The sequence below is a fragment of the Gopherus evgoodei genome, chromosome 11 (genome assembly GCF_007399415.2).
Source record: "Gopherus evgoodei ecotype Sinaloan lineage chromosome 11, rGopEvg1_v1.p, whole genome shotgun sequence".
Lineage (NCBI taxonomy): Eukaryota > Metazoa > Chordata > Testudines > Testudinidae > Gopherus > Gopherus evgoodei.
In genome coordinates this window covers 59,475,467-59,491,798 of record NC_044332.1, presented here as the reverse complement: position 1 = coordinate 59,491,798, position 16,332 = coordinate 59,475,467, and the positions used below count along the sequence as shown (strand labels likewise).

The 16,332-nt window shown below is 40.9% G+C and overlaps 1 protein-coding gene across 1 annotated transcript in view; it reads right to left on the bottom strand.

Annotated features, from left to right (window-relative positions):
* LRP1B (LDL receptor related protein 1B) overlaps positions 1–16,332 on the bottom strand; it is an 875,307-nt gene that overhangs the window by 466,507 nt on the left and 392,468 nt on the right. The window contains exons 18-19 of the mRNA XM_030580310.1: positions 15,191–15,358; positions 5,383–5,565 (exon numbers count right to left, since the gene is read on the bottom strand). Coding sequence (XP_030436170.1) covers positions 5,383–5,565; positions 15,191–15,358 — 351 coding nt within the window. The remainder of the gene's footprint in view (positions 1–5,382; positions 5,566–15,190; positions 15,359–16,332) is intronic.

Here is a 16,332-nt window from a genome sequence, read left to right as displayed (position 1 = left end):
GACAATTTTAAATCATGAGTTAAGTAATCCACCCTGATTTTAATACTTTTTCCTTACATGCTATAGTTTCAATTCTGTGTCACCGTCAATCTATTTTCCTTATTCTATTTTACAAAATTTGCATGTAGTTACTCAGATGGAAAATGCAAGCAGAAGCATGGACTGTGAACTAGAACTACATTTAACTTTTTACTCGGACGCACACACACACACCACATTCATCTGTTTAATATACTTGCTGCTTATGTAATCTTGAAAGCCATTAATTTTATATTATGACTAAAAATAAGCCAAAGAAAACACATCAGTGCTTTCTCCTGGCAAGCATCAGCTCTGCACTGCCAGACAAAAAGTATGTATTATTATTTGTGGTATTTTAGAGCTAATGGAAGAGTCACACCTCAACACCCAGTGGATACCCATGTATTGGAATCAAGCTACTTAGGAAGCTCTTACTTCCCTGAGGCAAATCTTTGGAGGTTCCCCCAGCACTATGAATAATCCAATTAAATTGGCTGAACTGCCTCTTTATTGTTGCTTGTTTGAAGACTTTAGAGTCACATTAGTATGATTAAGCTTTAGTAAGGAATTTCACAGTAAAACAATATTTATGGAGTTTATAATTTAGTCAGAAGTAGTAGTTCCAGGATAAAATATGACACAAAAGATGCTACATTTCTTCACATTTTTTCTATGTGACATAATACCACATACAGTAATTTAAATTTCTCATGTGTTTATAGTTTTATATATACAAAAAATGAGGAAATTAACAGTCCGGACTCATGAAACTAATACAACATGAGTTCTATAAAACACTGAAAGTACATATTGCATGGAATCAACACCTAGAAATAGAGAGCAGTACCAAGCTAAAACTGAATTCTATAAAATTCTAAAATAGAAGATAGAAAAATCATATTAAAAGGCTCCCTTCATTCCTCAAAAATAGTGGTCAAGATTTAAAAAAAAAACAACTCAACATTTAAATTTAGTTCTAGTCTTCTGGGTTTTTTGTTTTTATTTAAAATACTAGAGTTGAGGGAACTAAAAAATTCTATAACATTTTGTCTATACTGGAGATCTAAGCCATTTGTTACTGAATTGGTTGTATTGAACAGGTCTAGGCACACAGTTTAGTGCTGTCACATCAGGGGTGGCTTTATGTATTTTGCCGCTCCAAGCACAGCAGGCAAGCGGCTTTCAGCGGCGCACCTGAGGGAAGGCCGCCGGTAACGCGGATTCGGCAGTGCACCTGCGGGAGTGCTGCCAGTAATGCGGATTCAGTGTACTTGCCGCTGAAGCCGCGGGACCAGCAGGCCTCCTGCAAAAACACTGCCAAAGGCAGCCTGACTGCCACCCTCACAGCGACCGGCAGGCCGCCCCCCATGGGTTGCTGCCCCAGGCACGCGCTTGCTGCGCTGGTGCCTAGAGCTGCCCCTGTGTCACATTAGCCAGACTAAATCAGTTTAAATTTTACCTCTATGCACAGCAGAGCTATCCTGAACAATTTAGCCACAACACTCTCTCTGTCCCACAATACCCACTTCAGCTCTCAGAAGCAGTTCATTCTGAGAGATTCAGCAAGGCCATCAGTGCTCTGTAGGACAGTAGTGAGAAGACTACTTGAACTATTTCACTTTTTCTACATCCACAATGGCATTAAATTAGGTACGCTTTAACTGATAAGCCTGTTAAAAAATAGTCTATTGTAACTGGTTATTAGAATACTTGTGAACTGTTTTGCAGACTGTATGGGATGTTTCTGTATGTGGATTCAAAGTCTTCTACAAATATCCTAGGGAATTTAATCAGTTTAATTTCTCTATTATAGACCAGGTCTACAAGATTAAATGGCATAAATATAAAAGCGGTGGTATTTTCCTTTGCACATACAATATGAATCAAATTTAAATAAAAAATATAAAAAATGACCTCAGATAGGCCATAGATAATATTGGACTTCACAAAAGAATTACAAAACTACTTATTTATTGGCATCCTGTATTCATGATGGCTTAAGAGTTGCTATTATTTTATGTACACGGAGCGCCTGATAGCAGAGAAAAAAACTTTGTAAATTATTCCAGACTAGTCATTTAAGATGTAGATTAAAAAAAAAGGTATCAGGAAAACACTGAGCCACTCCAACAGAGCTCTCTGATTTAAAAAATGTTCATGCGTTTATAGCATATGAACCATGGATACTGCTCAGAATTCAAAACAAGTGATTTAAAAATATTGGACTGTAGTTAATTATCATAACTATCACAGCTCCTCACCCCCATACAAACCACGACTGTATTGTCCCATCTCCTGCCTAAAGCTTCCTGCCCCCCCAAATCCTTCCCTCTATGAGATCTTTTTAAATCCCTGCTTTATTATCTCTGGGCTTGTCTACATCAGAAAGTTGCAGCGCTGGTGAGGGAGTTACAGCGCTGCAACTTAGGAGGTGTACACATCTGCAGGGCACCACCAGCGCTGCAACTCCCTGTTTGCAGCGCTGGCCGTACTCCCGTTTTGTCTCGGGTGTAGAGGATCCAGCGCTGGTGATCCAGCGTTGGTAATCAAGTATAGACACTTACCAGCGCTTTTCTTGACCTCCGTGGAATAAGCAGGTATCCCAACATACCTGAGGAAGCCTCTGGTAATCAAGCTGGTCTCCTTCCCCGGTTTGCTCTCGCTTTCCCCGAACCCCCGAGCAAGCAGGTCTCCTTCCCTGAGGTTTGCTGGGTGGTTCCGGGAACGCGAGAGCAAACCGCGAGGAAGGAGACCTGCTTGCTCGGGGGTTCGGGGAACGCGAGAGCAAACCGCGGCGAAGCTGGTCTCCTTCCCCGGTTTGCTCTCGCGTTCCCGGAACCTCCGAGCAAGCAGGTCTCCTTCCCTGCGGTTTGCAGGGGGGTTCGGGGAACGCGAGAGCAAACCGCGGCGAAGCTGGTCTCCTTTCCCGGTTTGCTCTCTCGTTCCCCGAACCCCCAAGCAAGCAGGTCTCCTTCCCTGAGGTTTGCAGGGTGGTTCGGGGAACGCGAGAGCAAACCGCGGCAAAGCTGGTCTCCTTCCCCGGTTTGCTCTCTCGTTCCCCGAACCCCCGAGCAAGCAGGTCTCCTTCCCTGCGGTTTGCAGGGGGGTTCGGAGAACGCGAGAGCAAACCGCGGCGAAGCTGGTCTCCTTTCCCGGTTTGCTCTCTCGTTCCCCGAACCCCCGAGCAAGCAGGTCTCCTTCCCTGCGGTTTGCAGGGTGGTTCGGGGAACGCGAGAGCAAACCGCAGCCAAGCTGGTCTCCTTTCCCGGTTTGCTCTCGCGTTCCCCGAACCCCCCTTGAAGCCGCCCAACAGCGCTGCAGTGTGGCCACATCTAACACCACTTGCAGCGCTGGTTGCTGTAAGTGTGGCCACTCTGCAGCGCTGGCCCTATACAGCTGTACTAATACAGCTGTAACAACCGGCGCTGCAAAATTTTAGATGTAGACATGGCCAGTCTGTCTGACTGTCCTGTTTGGGAATTTTCCACTCTCCACCTCACGAGCCCCATGCAGGGTCACACTGGTTTTTAACTCTGGAACCATCCTGAGCATACCTATTGTACAGTCAGAGCAGAGCTGTTAAATTTAATGACTCTTCATTGTCCCTAGGCTGATGGTTACTGTGCTAAAGGCAATGTTAGCAAACGGTGAATTCCAAATTCACAGAGACATTCAAAACATACAGTATTTTATAATAACGTCGTACACATCATCTAGAATTCATAAATTGTGCAGACTCCCAAATCAGAATTACATCATACCCACAAATTAAAAGATGTAAAGTCACCGTGAATTACTGTATAACTTTTGTTATTTTTTAAAATGCCTTCTTGTAAAATGGAAGTGCCTGCCAGCAATGGGATCAAAAACTACTTACAGTCTTGTCTGCTTTCAGTATTTTATTTAACATGCTTAATTGAGGCCAGCAGGCATGTTTAAGACATGTTGCATCTCTCAACACCCCACGGCCATGTAGTTTCCACAGTGTTTTCTTGCTCATAGCATTTTTATCTTTTATTTAGAGCATTTAATTGGCAGCAACAGAAGTAATAAAATATCTCAATTAAGCAATTTCAATAGAATGTTAACATTTCAAAACAGACACAGTGCTGTGGGAAAAGATACTGAAACCTATAATCAGTTTCTTTGAGTGGAATGGCGGACTGTGTTATTCCCAGTCCTCCATTTCCAACAGAACCAAACAGCTCTGTGCCTAATAATAAGCATATACTCCACTTAACCATAGCCTATTCGTCTCTGCCAATTCAATCAATATATCTGAGATCAGTCCCTAGAAGACCATAATTAAAACAGACTAGCAGATTTAGTAGCCAAAAATCATCCTCTGGAACAATAACACAGATAGTTCAGGATTAAGGATCTGCTCAGAAAGAATGAAAATGCTAGGTGTGGTGCTGAGTAATGCAAAGTATGCAGGCACACCACCACCCACAGGAGCACATCCTATCTCTGAGATACCCCTTAAGACATAATTCCTCTGTTGCTCCTGGTTGGGCCAAGGAGGTTACTAAAGCCCCTAACGGGATGAAGTAATAATTCTCCCTGAATGACCAGCCAGCAATGTTGCATGGAACCAGGAGAGTGATGGACGGGTGAGCCACTGCTCTGACCCTCTGCACCCAGTTACTTAGGGTACGTCCAGACTACCCACCCTATCGGTGGGTAGCAATTGATTTATCAGGGATCAATATATCGTGTCTCATCTAGACGTGATATATCGATCCCTGAACATGCTCCCCATCGACTCCGGAACTCCACCGGAGCGAGTGGTGGTAGTGGAGTCGACGGGGGAGCCGCGGACATCGATCCCACGCCATGGGGACCCGAGGTAAAATCGATCTAAGATACTTCAACTTCAGCTACACTAATCATGTAGCTGAAGTTGTGTATCTTAGATTGACACCCCCGCCCCAGTGTAGACCAGCCCTTAGAAGGAAGAGTACTTTAGGCCCAGCCCCATCTCTCTCCACAGTGCCCAAAGTCATTATCTAGGCAACACTAATGGAGCCATGCAGGTAAGTGTGTTGAGGCCTTTAATAGGACTACTCGCGTATTTAAGCACTTGAATGTCTCTGCAGGATTGACGCTTTTCTGTGTATGTTGTAGCCCTTTCACTAGCCCTTCACCATTTAGTTTTGTTTGTTGATTTTAGTTTTGTTAGTTTGAACTTCTTAAATTGTAACTTCTTCAGAATAGGGATGGTGTATTCCTACTATATATGTCTGTATAGCATGTAGCACATTGTGGACACTACTGTCATACAAATAATAAAAAAAGTTTTATTTTAAATGGCCTTGAGAAAGACAAACAATTGAATCAGAGCAAACAATAATAATGTACCTGTATTCTTGCAGGAAAACTTGGTTCTCTCATCACACAAGCGTATAGTTCCATTACAGCCCTTTTCATCGCTGCCATCTTCACAATCCTTTTCTCCATCGCAGCGCCACAACACAGGAACACAATTCCCATCAGGGTTACACTGAAATTCTTTCTCATTGCATCCTCCAGGAGAGGGAGTTTCTTAGATAAGATCATCAAGAGACAAGATTAACTCTATTGAATAACTTGTTCACAATGTTTGTTTTTTCTGTTACCAGGTATATATGAATAAATTAGTTTATATAAACACAGCAGTACAACTGTCATTTGCTCAGTTAAATTTGGCAATTTGTGCAGAATAACAGGAACAGCCAGTGTTGTTGTTTTTTTCTGAAACAAACATCTCCTCTATTACACCCTATACCTAAAGAAAAAGTTACACCTATTGTCAGAGAAAAAGAAATACAGAGTGCATATATAACCAACAATTTAATTAAAACAAATAAAGTTACTGAGTCTATGAAATATGTTATGAGCATGGACCATAAGTTTGTAAAATGAGTTTGTAAGGACCATGAGCTTTGGGGCTTTGTTTGATCCTTTCATTTCTAAACTGTTTCATCGCTCAGTAAATGGTAAAGGGAAATCAGCTCTACAGTAATAAGGGGAATGAAGGCCAAGATATCCAGATGCATCTAGTGATTCTGGTTGACTTAATTTTTGGACACTCAATACCAGAGGCTACTCACTTTTGAAAATCGTGGCTGAAATGTTGAAAAGAAATATGGAAATTGTTCAGTTAGAAAAAGATTACAATATGGAACCCTGAATTCAGAGCCCAAGAAGAGAACACATTTAAATACATTTAAATTTAATAAGAAAGTTTGCAGGCATTTATTTGCAATTGGTTTCATGAGAATGGGCCAGATCCCTGCTCGTAGTTAAGTCCCCTTTGCACAGCTAGAGCTGCCCAAAAGGGATTTAAAGCTGCTTTAATGAGAAAGATGAGGATTCTTCTGCAGCTGAGTAAAATCCTCCGCTTGCAAGCTGACATATCTAGTTTTATACACTCACTTTTAATCTTGCATTGGCCTAGTAGATGTTCTGCTAGGAATGGCATTGAAAAACAATGTGATCTGACATAGCCGGACAAGCAGAATGGTCCCTAGGTGATGCTTACAGTTGGCACAAGTTAGAACAGCCATGCAACTGCTCTAATATGCACCATGGGTCAGTTCAGCCCTCTGCTGCCTCCAAAGATTTTGAAGGTACAAAAGGTGACAGTTATCTTGACCTTTCCCCACTCAGCTATGCTGAACATGAGCTCTGTATAGTTGAGGATTCAGAGCTATATGTATTGAAGCATGGTAATTATGTGATAACACTTCATTTGGATTAGTCACATGCTTAATTAAGCATATGTGTGTTTCCAAGATTGGAGCCTTATTCTACATTTTTGGATTCCTCACCTGTACTCTGCTAACCTAATTATCACCACCAAGATTATTTACAGTATTCCAAACCTCTGAACTGTATTAAGGCATATTTTAAAGTCATGTCTTGAAAAGTCCTGCATTCATGATTTACACTGAAAAGTATAATTTGAACAATTTTTACCAGTATTTGTCCACAATCATAGTCAATTTTATAAAACATTTATTTTCCTTGTTTTGGTGACAGTAAAATCCCTGGACTTCTTTTTAATATAGGAAGTTATCTTTTTGATTAATCTCTTTCTTTGCAGTCTCTCTGTCCTACACAGGGTGACCAGACAGCAAGGGTGAAAAATTGGGACAGGGGGTAGAGGGTAATTGGCACCTACATAAAACAAAGCCTCATATATCAGGACTGTCCCTATAAAATCGAGACATCTGGTCACCCAAGTCCTACAACTCATGAGGAAGATGCTACAGTGAAGCAACTTGTTCATTTTGTTTAAACACTGAAGAAATTTCAAGGCTGCCTAAGGATGTTCTACCAATAAATAAATAATAATATAAACTCTGCTGTTGCAGGGTCCTGCCAACTAAATTGCTCCCAGGTGACTTTGAAGTTTTATACTGTTATTCTGTGATGTTACTTTGAGGCAATTTCAGGCTGCCCTGACTCAAAGCAGTGGTATCATAGAACTTCAAAGTAATGTGGGAGCAATGGTTGGAGGTTCATAGCAAAGTTCCAGGAGCACAACTTGCAATCACTCTGCAACACTGCAGTGTCTTTATGCACAAACCAGCATACTGGGAGCTCCTCTTTGCAGTCCCAACACAAAAGCCATTGCCAACACATTTGAAAAAGTTATATAGGTAGTTTCCAGTTGCATAATATTAAGTTTCTCTACAAACTAAAGGTTTAGTTTAAAAAATAATTCTCTATATTGTTGTGAGTTAAGAACAAAGCAGCCATTAAGTTAAAACTTCTGGATTTCTCTTGATTGTGTATAAAATCCCAAACCATCCTATGGAAACTCTCACATAATGGGGGGCCCCTCTGCATTCAGATCTAACTTACTCTGAGTACAAGGAAGAGTTAGCTTTCTTCCCATTCCTGGGACCCCAGAAGAGCTATCCACAAGGTCTGATTCACACAGGAAGAGGAGATAAATGACTGTTCACTCCAGGCCAAGAAAGTGAGTCGATCCAGAGGAGAAGACATCCTTATCTCCAGTGACAGCTATTTTATTATTTTAATCACAAGTATTTCAATATTTATTTTTCTTTTTTAAACAGGCCACATTAATTTCTGATTTCTGCATTCAAACTCATGAAGTTTTACCTTATCCAAAATGGCAACCATCTCCCATTACTGTCAATAAGACTGAAGCCACAGGCTCTCCTCACTGAAAACATCTACTCAGTGTGAAGCAGCAGTCAAAAAAACTAACACAATGTTAGGAACCATTAGGAAAGAGATAGATAGTAAAGTAAAAAAATATCATGCCACTATATAAATCCATGGTACATCCATTCCTTGAATACTGCATATAGTTCTGGTTGCCTCATCTCATGAAAGACATATTCAAATTGGAAAAAGTACAGACAAGAGCAACAAAAAATATTTAGGGTATGTAACATCTGTATGAGGAGAGATTCAATAGACTAGGACTTTTCAGCTTGTAAAAGAAACAACTAAGGGAGGATAGGATAGAGGTCTATAAAATTATGAATGGTGTGGAGAAAATGAATAAGGAAGTTTTATTTATTCCTTCACATAACACAAGAACCAGGGGTCACCCAATGAAATTAATAGGCAACTGGTTTAAAACAAACAAAATGAAGTACTTCACATAACAGACAATCAACCAGTGGAACTCATTGCCAGGGGATGCTGTGAAGGCAAAACCATAACAGGGTTCAAAAAGAAATTAGATAAGTTCCTGGAGGAGAGGTCCATCAATGGCTATTAGACAAGATGGTCAGTGATGCAACTCAATGATCTGGGTGTCTCTAGCCTCTCACTGCCAGAAGCTGGCAGTGAACAACAGGGGATGAATTACTCAATAACTGCCTGTTCTGTTCATTCCCTCTGACGCACCTGGAATTCGCCACTGTCGAAAAAGCGTATGCTGGGCTAGCTGGACCATTGGGCTGACCAAGTCTGGCCATTCTTATGTTCTTATGGACCCCTAACCTCAAGGAAAAATGCTTCTACCACTGACTTATACTTTGTGAAAACAAGTGGGGCAGCCATGAGACCAAATTGGAGAACCATGAACTGAGAATGACGACTGCTGACAGTGAATTTCAGAAATGTTCTGGTGCTCTAATGAATCACATGAAAGAAGGTGTCCTTTAAGTTGAGAGCAACATGCCAGTGCCCTGACTCTAAGGAAAGAATAATGAAAATTAGAGCAACCATCCAGAATTTTGATTTTGGGGGATGGGAGGGGGAAACTAGTTTAACTGCCTTATATGGAAAATAAGCTTGAGATCCCCTTGTGCCTTCAGGATCAGAAAGTACTGGGAGTAAAACCCATTTCTGCTGAACAAAGAATAGATCTCCTCTATAGCTCCTACGAGAAGGAACAATTGTATTTCTTGCAATAATACTGTCTTGTGAAGGAGGATGGATGTGGAGTAGAAATAAATTGGGAATGTGTATCCCAGTTCCACCATTCTTGCCCAAGCCCAAGTACAATGGAAGTGGGCCAGATGATCTGCAAAAATTTGAAAAGAACAGATGGAATTGTTAGAACTGGCAGTCTCCTCTCAACCAGCCCACCAAAATGAGCTCTTGGAAGATGTCACCTGCCTTGAGAAACTGGCAGCAGCCAAAGTAGAAGGTGGTGGTAGGTGTCTCTTGTAACCTTTGGTCCTTTTCCTTAGTAGGTCTTGGGCTCAAGGTGCAAATCCCACTTCACTGCTGGGATGTAAATGTCCAGGGTTTTCACAGTTGCTCTAGAGTCTTTGAGATTATGAAGAGCCTCAACCACCTTCTGTGAAGAGTGATGGCCCTTCAAAAGCTAAGTCCTGGACTGTCTGTTGCACCTCTGGAGAATCTGAAAAAGAGGAAGCCAACAGTATCAAGGGCTGGGGTCCAATTCCTGCTCCTATTGTGGCTGGTCACAAGAGGGTTCCCAAATGTGTTCGGTGCCAGGCTCAGTACAGATGCTAGGGTGCTTTCAGTCCCAATGCTCCTGATGACCAGTAGATGGAGTCAGTTGAGGTGGCTGTGGGGGAACTCTCAACTAGGCACGGGGGAGCCTCATGGGTTCCAAAAGAGCCACTTGTATGGCCCTGCCTCCCACCTGTGCATTGCCCAAGGGCCCCTTCTATGAGCTCCTTTTCGGAACAGAGGCTGACACCAGGGAAGGCAGGGGACATTCTCCTGAGGGTGGGACTGGCTAGGTAACAACACATAGGATCCTGCTTCAAAGTCTGGTGATAAAGATGCCTCTTCTTTTGCCCATGCCAGTGCTGTACCAGTCGGTATTGATCAAGAGGTTTCAGGCTCTGAAGAAAAGGGAGCCAGGGAGATCACCTGTGGCTTTCCTGTAGACAGTACTTCTTTAATCAGTATCCCAATGGCCAAATCCAATTGAACTGCCCGGCACAGAGATGACGGTGCTGACAGTGGTACCTTCAGTGCTGGTGCCTGTCAAGTCTCTTGAACTACCAGTGACAGTGGCACCCAGAGGTTCAACAACTCTCTCAGCAGCTGAAATGCCTCAGGAGAACATGTTACCAGGGAGACACTCTGTGGTTAGAAATCTGCTCTGGGGAGTGCTTCCTCTTTGAATGCACTCTGAAGTCTTAAGAAGAGCTTGATAACTTTGTGTCCTTCAACAATCCTGGAAAAGACTCAGATTTCTGCTGCCATTTTTTTGGTACCAGTAGCACTGGAGATGCACAACTGATCATTGCCAAGGGGCTCAGTACCTGAACTGAGGTAGATGGCTGCCAGTTCAAGCAGCAGATATTTTAGTCTGGCTGACCTTTTTTAGGAGGGAATGGGGCTTAAAGTCCTTACAAATTGCACATTTCTCGCTCACTTGAGGCAGGTGGGATAAGGATCAGTATTAGGCAATGCCCTATCATATGAGCATATCTCTGGAACTGAGACCAGTAACCAGATCGGGGGCCAGAACCATAGACACACAATTTGTTTTTTTGACTAACCAACTAACTAAATGCACAAAACGGGTACTATTTACAGTTTTGGTACAGACTTGCAGAAGCAAGAACAGGGAGCTCCAACAACTTCATGGCAGTAGGAAGGACCTGAGCAGGCTTGAGAGGCAGCTTGACCCTTTATGTCTGCACGTGGGCTGTGGGGCAACAGAGGGTGCTTGTGCCTTCCAAGCCAGTACCGTGAAGGGAAAAATTCTCTAACTGTGCACTAGAGCACACAAACACATACAGCCAAACAGATGTGTGCAATCATTCAAAAAAGAACTGCCTAAAATCATCCATATATAAAGGGTAGGAAGTGTCAGCACTTCATCTGGTGAGGAGGAGAAGTTAGTCTGTGATGTAGCTTCCTCATCAGCTCTTTTCTCCTGTTCTTGAAAGATTCATCCTCACATGGAGACTGATGTGGAAGTCAGGAAGAGCAAGTGATTGCTGCCCCCTGGCATGCCCCATGAGTGTAGCTTAGTGCTCTGGAGAATTATTGCTGATAAGTAACCCAGAGGTCCCAATATGGCCATTCAGGACGGGCCCATAAAGAAAAACAAGATGGCACCCAAGACTGGTCATATCGGGCAGAACATGCAGTGACTTGAGACTGCCTGTTCCTTGAGCTACTCTCTCAGAGAATGTGTCAGGAGAGGTAGCTCTGGCTTGGTAATCAAGCAAGCTTTGAACAGAAACATGAGAATCAGAGGAGTTATCTTCATAGTCTGAGAGAGAGGCAGACACACCTGGTGTTGAATCAATTGTTTGTCCTTTCTAAGAGGTATCAGGGAGCTAGTTGGCACTGGCGAATGATGCAGTACCAATGACAGATGAGGCTCCATCACCAAGATTCTTTCCACATCTGTTAGCAGAGGGGATTTGGGTTCATCTGAGACAAACAAGTCTCTGGAGAATTTAAATTCCTGCGGTACCTGGCTAAGCTGTGCAGGAACAGGGCAAAGAAGGTGGTGGGACCAAGACAGACCTTAGATTCATTGGCATCAGTTAGTTTGCAGTGTCAGCTTGGGTACTACAGAAAGAATGGCAGAAGCCACATATGGTACCAGCTTCTTCAATATAGAGTTATTAGCATAATGTGATTGGATGATACGAGAGGATGGCTTACTGAGCAATGCTGGATACCATGGATCTTGGAAGTACCTGAAGCCTTAGATGAGAAGGGGCTTTCAATGTCAGGAGAGCTTGGAGCCTCAATAATATCTTTTCTGAGATGTGAGGTTTCTGTAACAGCAGGTCTCTGAGGTGACTTAAGCTTATTGGAACTGATTTCTCTTTGAGAGAATCTGAAACTCTTCTTTCTAGAAGCCTTAGTGCTATTCCCCATAGTTCTGTCCCACGTAGGTCTACTGAGTGAGTGGTCTGCAGAGGTCAATAGGGCACTGTGGTCACTGGAATATCACTGCACAGGGGAGGGGGAACAGAGAGGACGGGTATCTGGGCCTGGGACTGAGGAAGGTTGAAGGGAGCACGCCATCATGAGAAGCCTAAGCTTTATCTCCCTGTTCTTTCTAGACCTGCTTTAAAACCTGAATAATTTTTATCCTCAGATGGGACATGGATCCCTAAGTAGCAGATACGGTGAGAGTAGCGGTCACTAACTAGGATAGGATCCCGGCAAATGAGGCAGCATCTAAATCTAGAGAATTTAGGCGTGATCCAAGGATAAACTCCCTGAAAAAGAAGATACCCCAGAGAGGGGGGATGCAGAGTGTGTGTGGGGAGTCTCCCAAAGAAATATGCCTCCCAAAATAACCCTACTAAAACTATTAAAATTAGTAAGAGCTAAAAGGCTAACTAAAAATCTAAAAACAACAATCATGAAACTAATAAAGCTATTCTCTAAAGGTAAACAAGGTAAAAAGCAGGCACTACAAGATGCTCCATCTCAGTCTGAGGCAGTTGAGGAACACCTGTAGGCAGTTCATGTGTCTCTGTGCTATATGCAGGGTGCAAGGATAGCTAAGGTCAGATGAGGACTGAAGGGGCACTGATACAGAAAGCCTCTAATCAAAGGCACATGCAACACATGTTCACCTGAAGTGGAGTACCCATAGGTATATTACTTTAAGAAATACAAGTTCCTTTTTAATAATTCACAGTGTTTTGATAATTAAATATTGTTTTAATAAAGACGAAGGAATCAGGTTAAAAGTAGCTGAATAATTTTCTGGTTTAATTTTCAGAAGAGGTCATGATGCACAGAGAGTTTTCCAAACCAGAAATACATTTATACTCTCCATTAAAAAACTACATGCATTATAGGAGTTGGGAATAAACTTGACTACAACTATGTATAGTTTTTGTTTACAAAACACATGGAAGCATACTGAGTGCACCCACAGGCATGCTCAAGCCTTTCTGATTTTTCCCATTAAACCTAAGGGCAGCTGAATGTGTTCACAGTTCCACAAAGTTCTTACCACTAACTAAAAATTATAAACATCCTTCATAGCCTTGCTCTCAACTAGATTTAAAAAGATAAAATTGATGACATGAGTACAAACAGGAAAATCAAATTATAGTTAATGTTATGTCAAAAATAATAACGCCTCATTGCTGAGGTTTAATTCCATGATTTGAACCCAACTGATGTGCAAATAAAATTATTCAAAATTCATTTAAGCGGATGATACAAAATGACAGGGCTATAACAGCAGAATATTTTTCCTCAGGTTTTCATTCCTCAGTTTAGCTAAGAAAAATATATTAGACTTATAAATTAGGGAATTTTTTTAGTGCAACATTTATCATCGCTTTCTTTACAAACTTGGTTCTGGGTCTCCAGTGGAACATACATATTCTGTTGATTTTATCTTATTGAGTAATATGGCTTTTATATCTAAAATATTATGTTTGTCTTACCTTATATTCCCCTATATATGGGCAACAGGATAAAAACTTCAAAACATAGTGATAGCTTCCATTTTAACTACTGTGAGTAGAGTAGGCACCATACAAAAGTCAGCTTTGCAATACAGCTATATTTTACTTTATCATAAAATTATTCATTCTATAGAAAATATTGCAAATACCACATAGTTTAATTACAATGGCACAATAAAGATAATTTTTTGTGATATCCATTGTATTTGAGATCAAATATGTTTCTACAGTATTTTAACTATATTTCCCTGGTTTTATACATTTGGACCTTACAGAGTACTTTGTGACTGGAGAATTAAATCTTAGTACATAATCAAATGATTTTGGAAACTTGCTACATAACAAGTCACAGCAGAAGGCCAATATTGTCATTAATGACATCATAATGGAAGCTCTCCTTTAATTTCTATTGAAAAATTAAGAAATTCACCACATGTGCTCATTCTGTTAAACTGCTATATGAGACAGTAGATGTTGCCTTTTTAGTAAACCAAACAGTAGGAACAAAAGAAGGACTATCGTAAATTGGAGATCGGATACGTTTTCACTGTAAAGCACAATTACATTTTTTTGTTTGGTTGACTGGTTTTGAATAAGAAATAAATACTACATACAAGAAATTTTAGGGATTATTCTTTGGTAAAATGTAAATAATTATAGGAAATTCTTATTATTTTAATATTATATTGAGCTAAACAGTTGTGTAAAAATACTTGTGGATATTAAAGTGGCAACTTAAGCAATGTTGCCTTGCCTAGTGTAACTTGATCCAGGCAACATTTCTCTCTATTAAAAGGACAAGAATCATGTTCAGCGTAATTCAGTGAAGTAAAACTATCAACATTGTGCTGGATTTGTTTCAGCAGAGGCTGCTTTAGCTACAGGCAAACTAGGCAGCTACCTAGCGAAGCAAATTTGGTCTTGCCATTCCCCAGGGAGAAGGTAGGTTTTTGTTTGTTTAATAGATTGGCACTATTTTTCTCTCTCCTGTTACCTGTAAAGGATAATTGAGAGAGAGAGAGAATCACTCCTTCCTAGAGTTTGGTTTTACTAGTAATTCAAAAACAAAAACACTATAAAATCTTCAGCCTACCTGTTTGGCTGTTCTTAAAATTTGTCCTTTGAACCATCCAGGACTTAACTCCCTATCCCCTTTATATCCTGTTTGAATCACCACTTTAAGAGAGGTATCAGATCTTAAATATCTGTTTCTGCCACCAACAATTTAAATCTCTTTCACTTTTCCAACGGATGAGAAAGTTCACTATTCATTTAGACAAAATCTTTATCAGAGTATTAAAATAGCCAACCTTCTTTGGTGCAGTTTGTTTTGGTTTCATCACTGAAGTCTCCACAGTCATTGTCACCATCACAAGCCCAATGACTTGGTATACATCTGCCATTGGAGCATCTGAACTGGTTACTGGAGCATGAGTGAACACAACCCAACTCATCACTCCCATCGCCACAGTCGTCATCTGTGAACATTCAGAATCAACATGAGGAAAAAAAAAGTCAGACCAGCTTTAAATGGTACAAAATCTGAATAGAAGCCATATGCTCATGAGAAACGTTAATAAATGGATGCAACAACGTTTGCATTTACTCTTTTCATATCTACAGTGTTCTTGAGAAGAAAACAACGAAGTGATAGGTAGTATGTTAAAGTTCTATATATTGCTTTCTCTGCTGGATCATACCAGAACTACTATGTCACTATGAGCAATTCCTTGTCCTATCATAGCTATGGGAGCTGGTCCTTTTATGCAATTGGGTGTAAAGACTTGTGTTTACCAAAACACAAGTCATTAGTTTTATTCCCACCAAAATCATTCATTAGACTGATGAATGGGCTGCAGATAAACAGTTTCAGATAACTTAAGGCCAAAATGAAAATCTAAAGTCAGAATTAGCCTTTTGAAATAATACAAGGCAAAGGCTCTCATTACACATTTAGAAACAGCTGGAGAAAAAAACACTAATTAATTCATCAAAAGGGGGTTGGAGTGGGCTTCCTTATTTCTATACTGTATAATGATTCCTGTAATCTGTGATTATGATTCCCAAGAAAGGGAAAGATAATGCATTAAACACTAAAGCTCACTTTGCACATTTGTTCAGCCAAAAATACATTCCACTGATTATTTTATTTTATGGAAATGCTCCGATTCTTGGCCATTCTAATAACCAAATATTGTCTCATATTGCATTCTATTCTAATATAATACACTAGATTTGCAGTGATGTTCCAAGTTTAACTTTAAGAGCAATTCTTATCTCTGCGTTCTCCCAGGTATGTGGCCTCAATTTCACAACTTTTAAATCTTAAATCATTAAAATAAAACCAATACATTTATTTTATACAGGGCTACAAGCTGGATTTACTCTCAGTCCCAATAGGAAATGAGCATTTTTATCAAAAGTACTCTCAGCCCCCTAATCAAATCAGTTT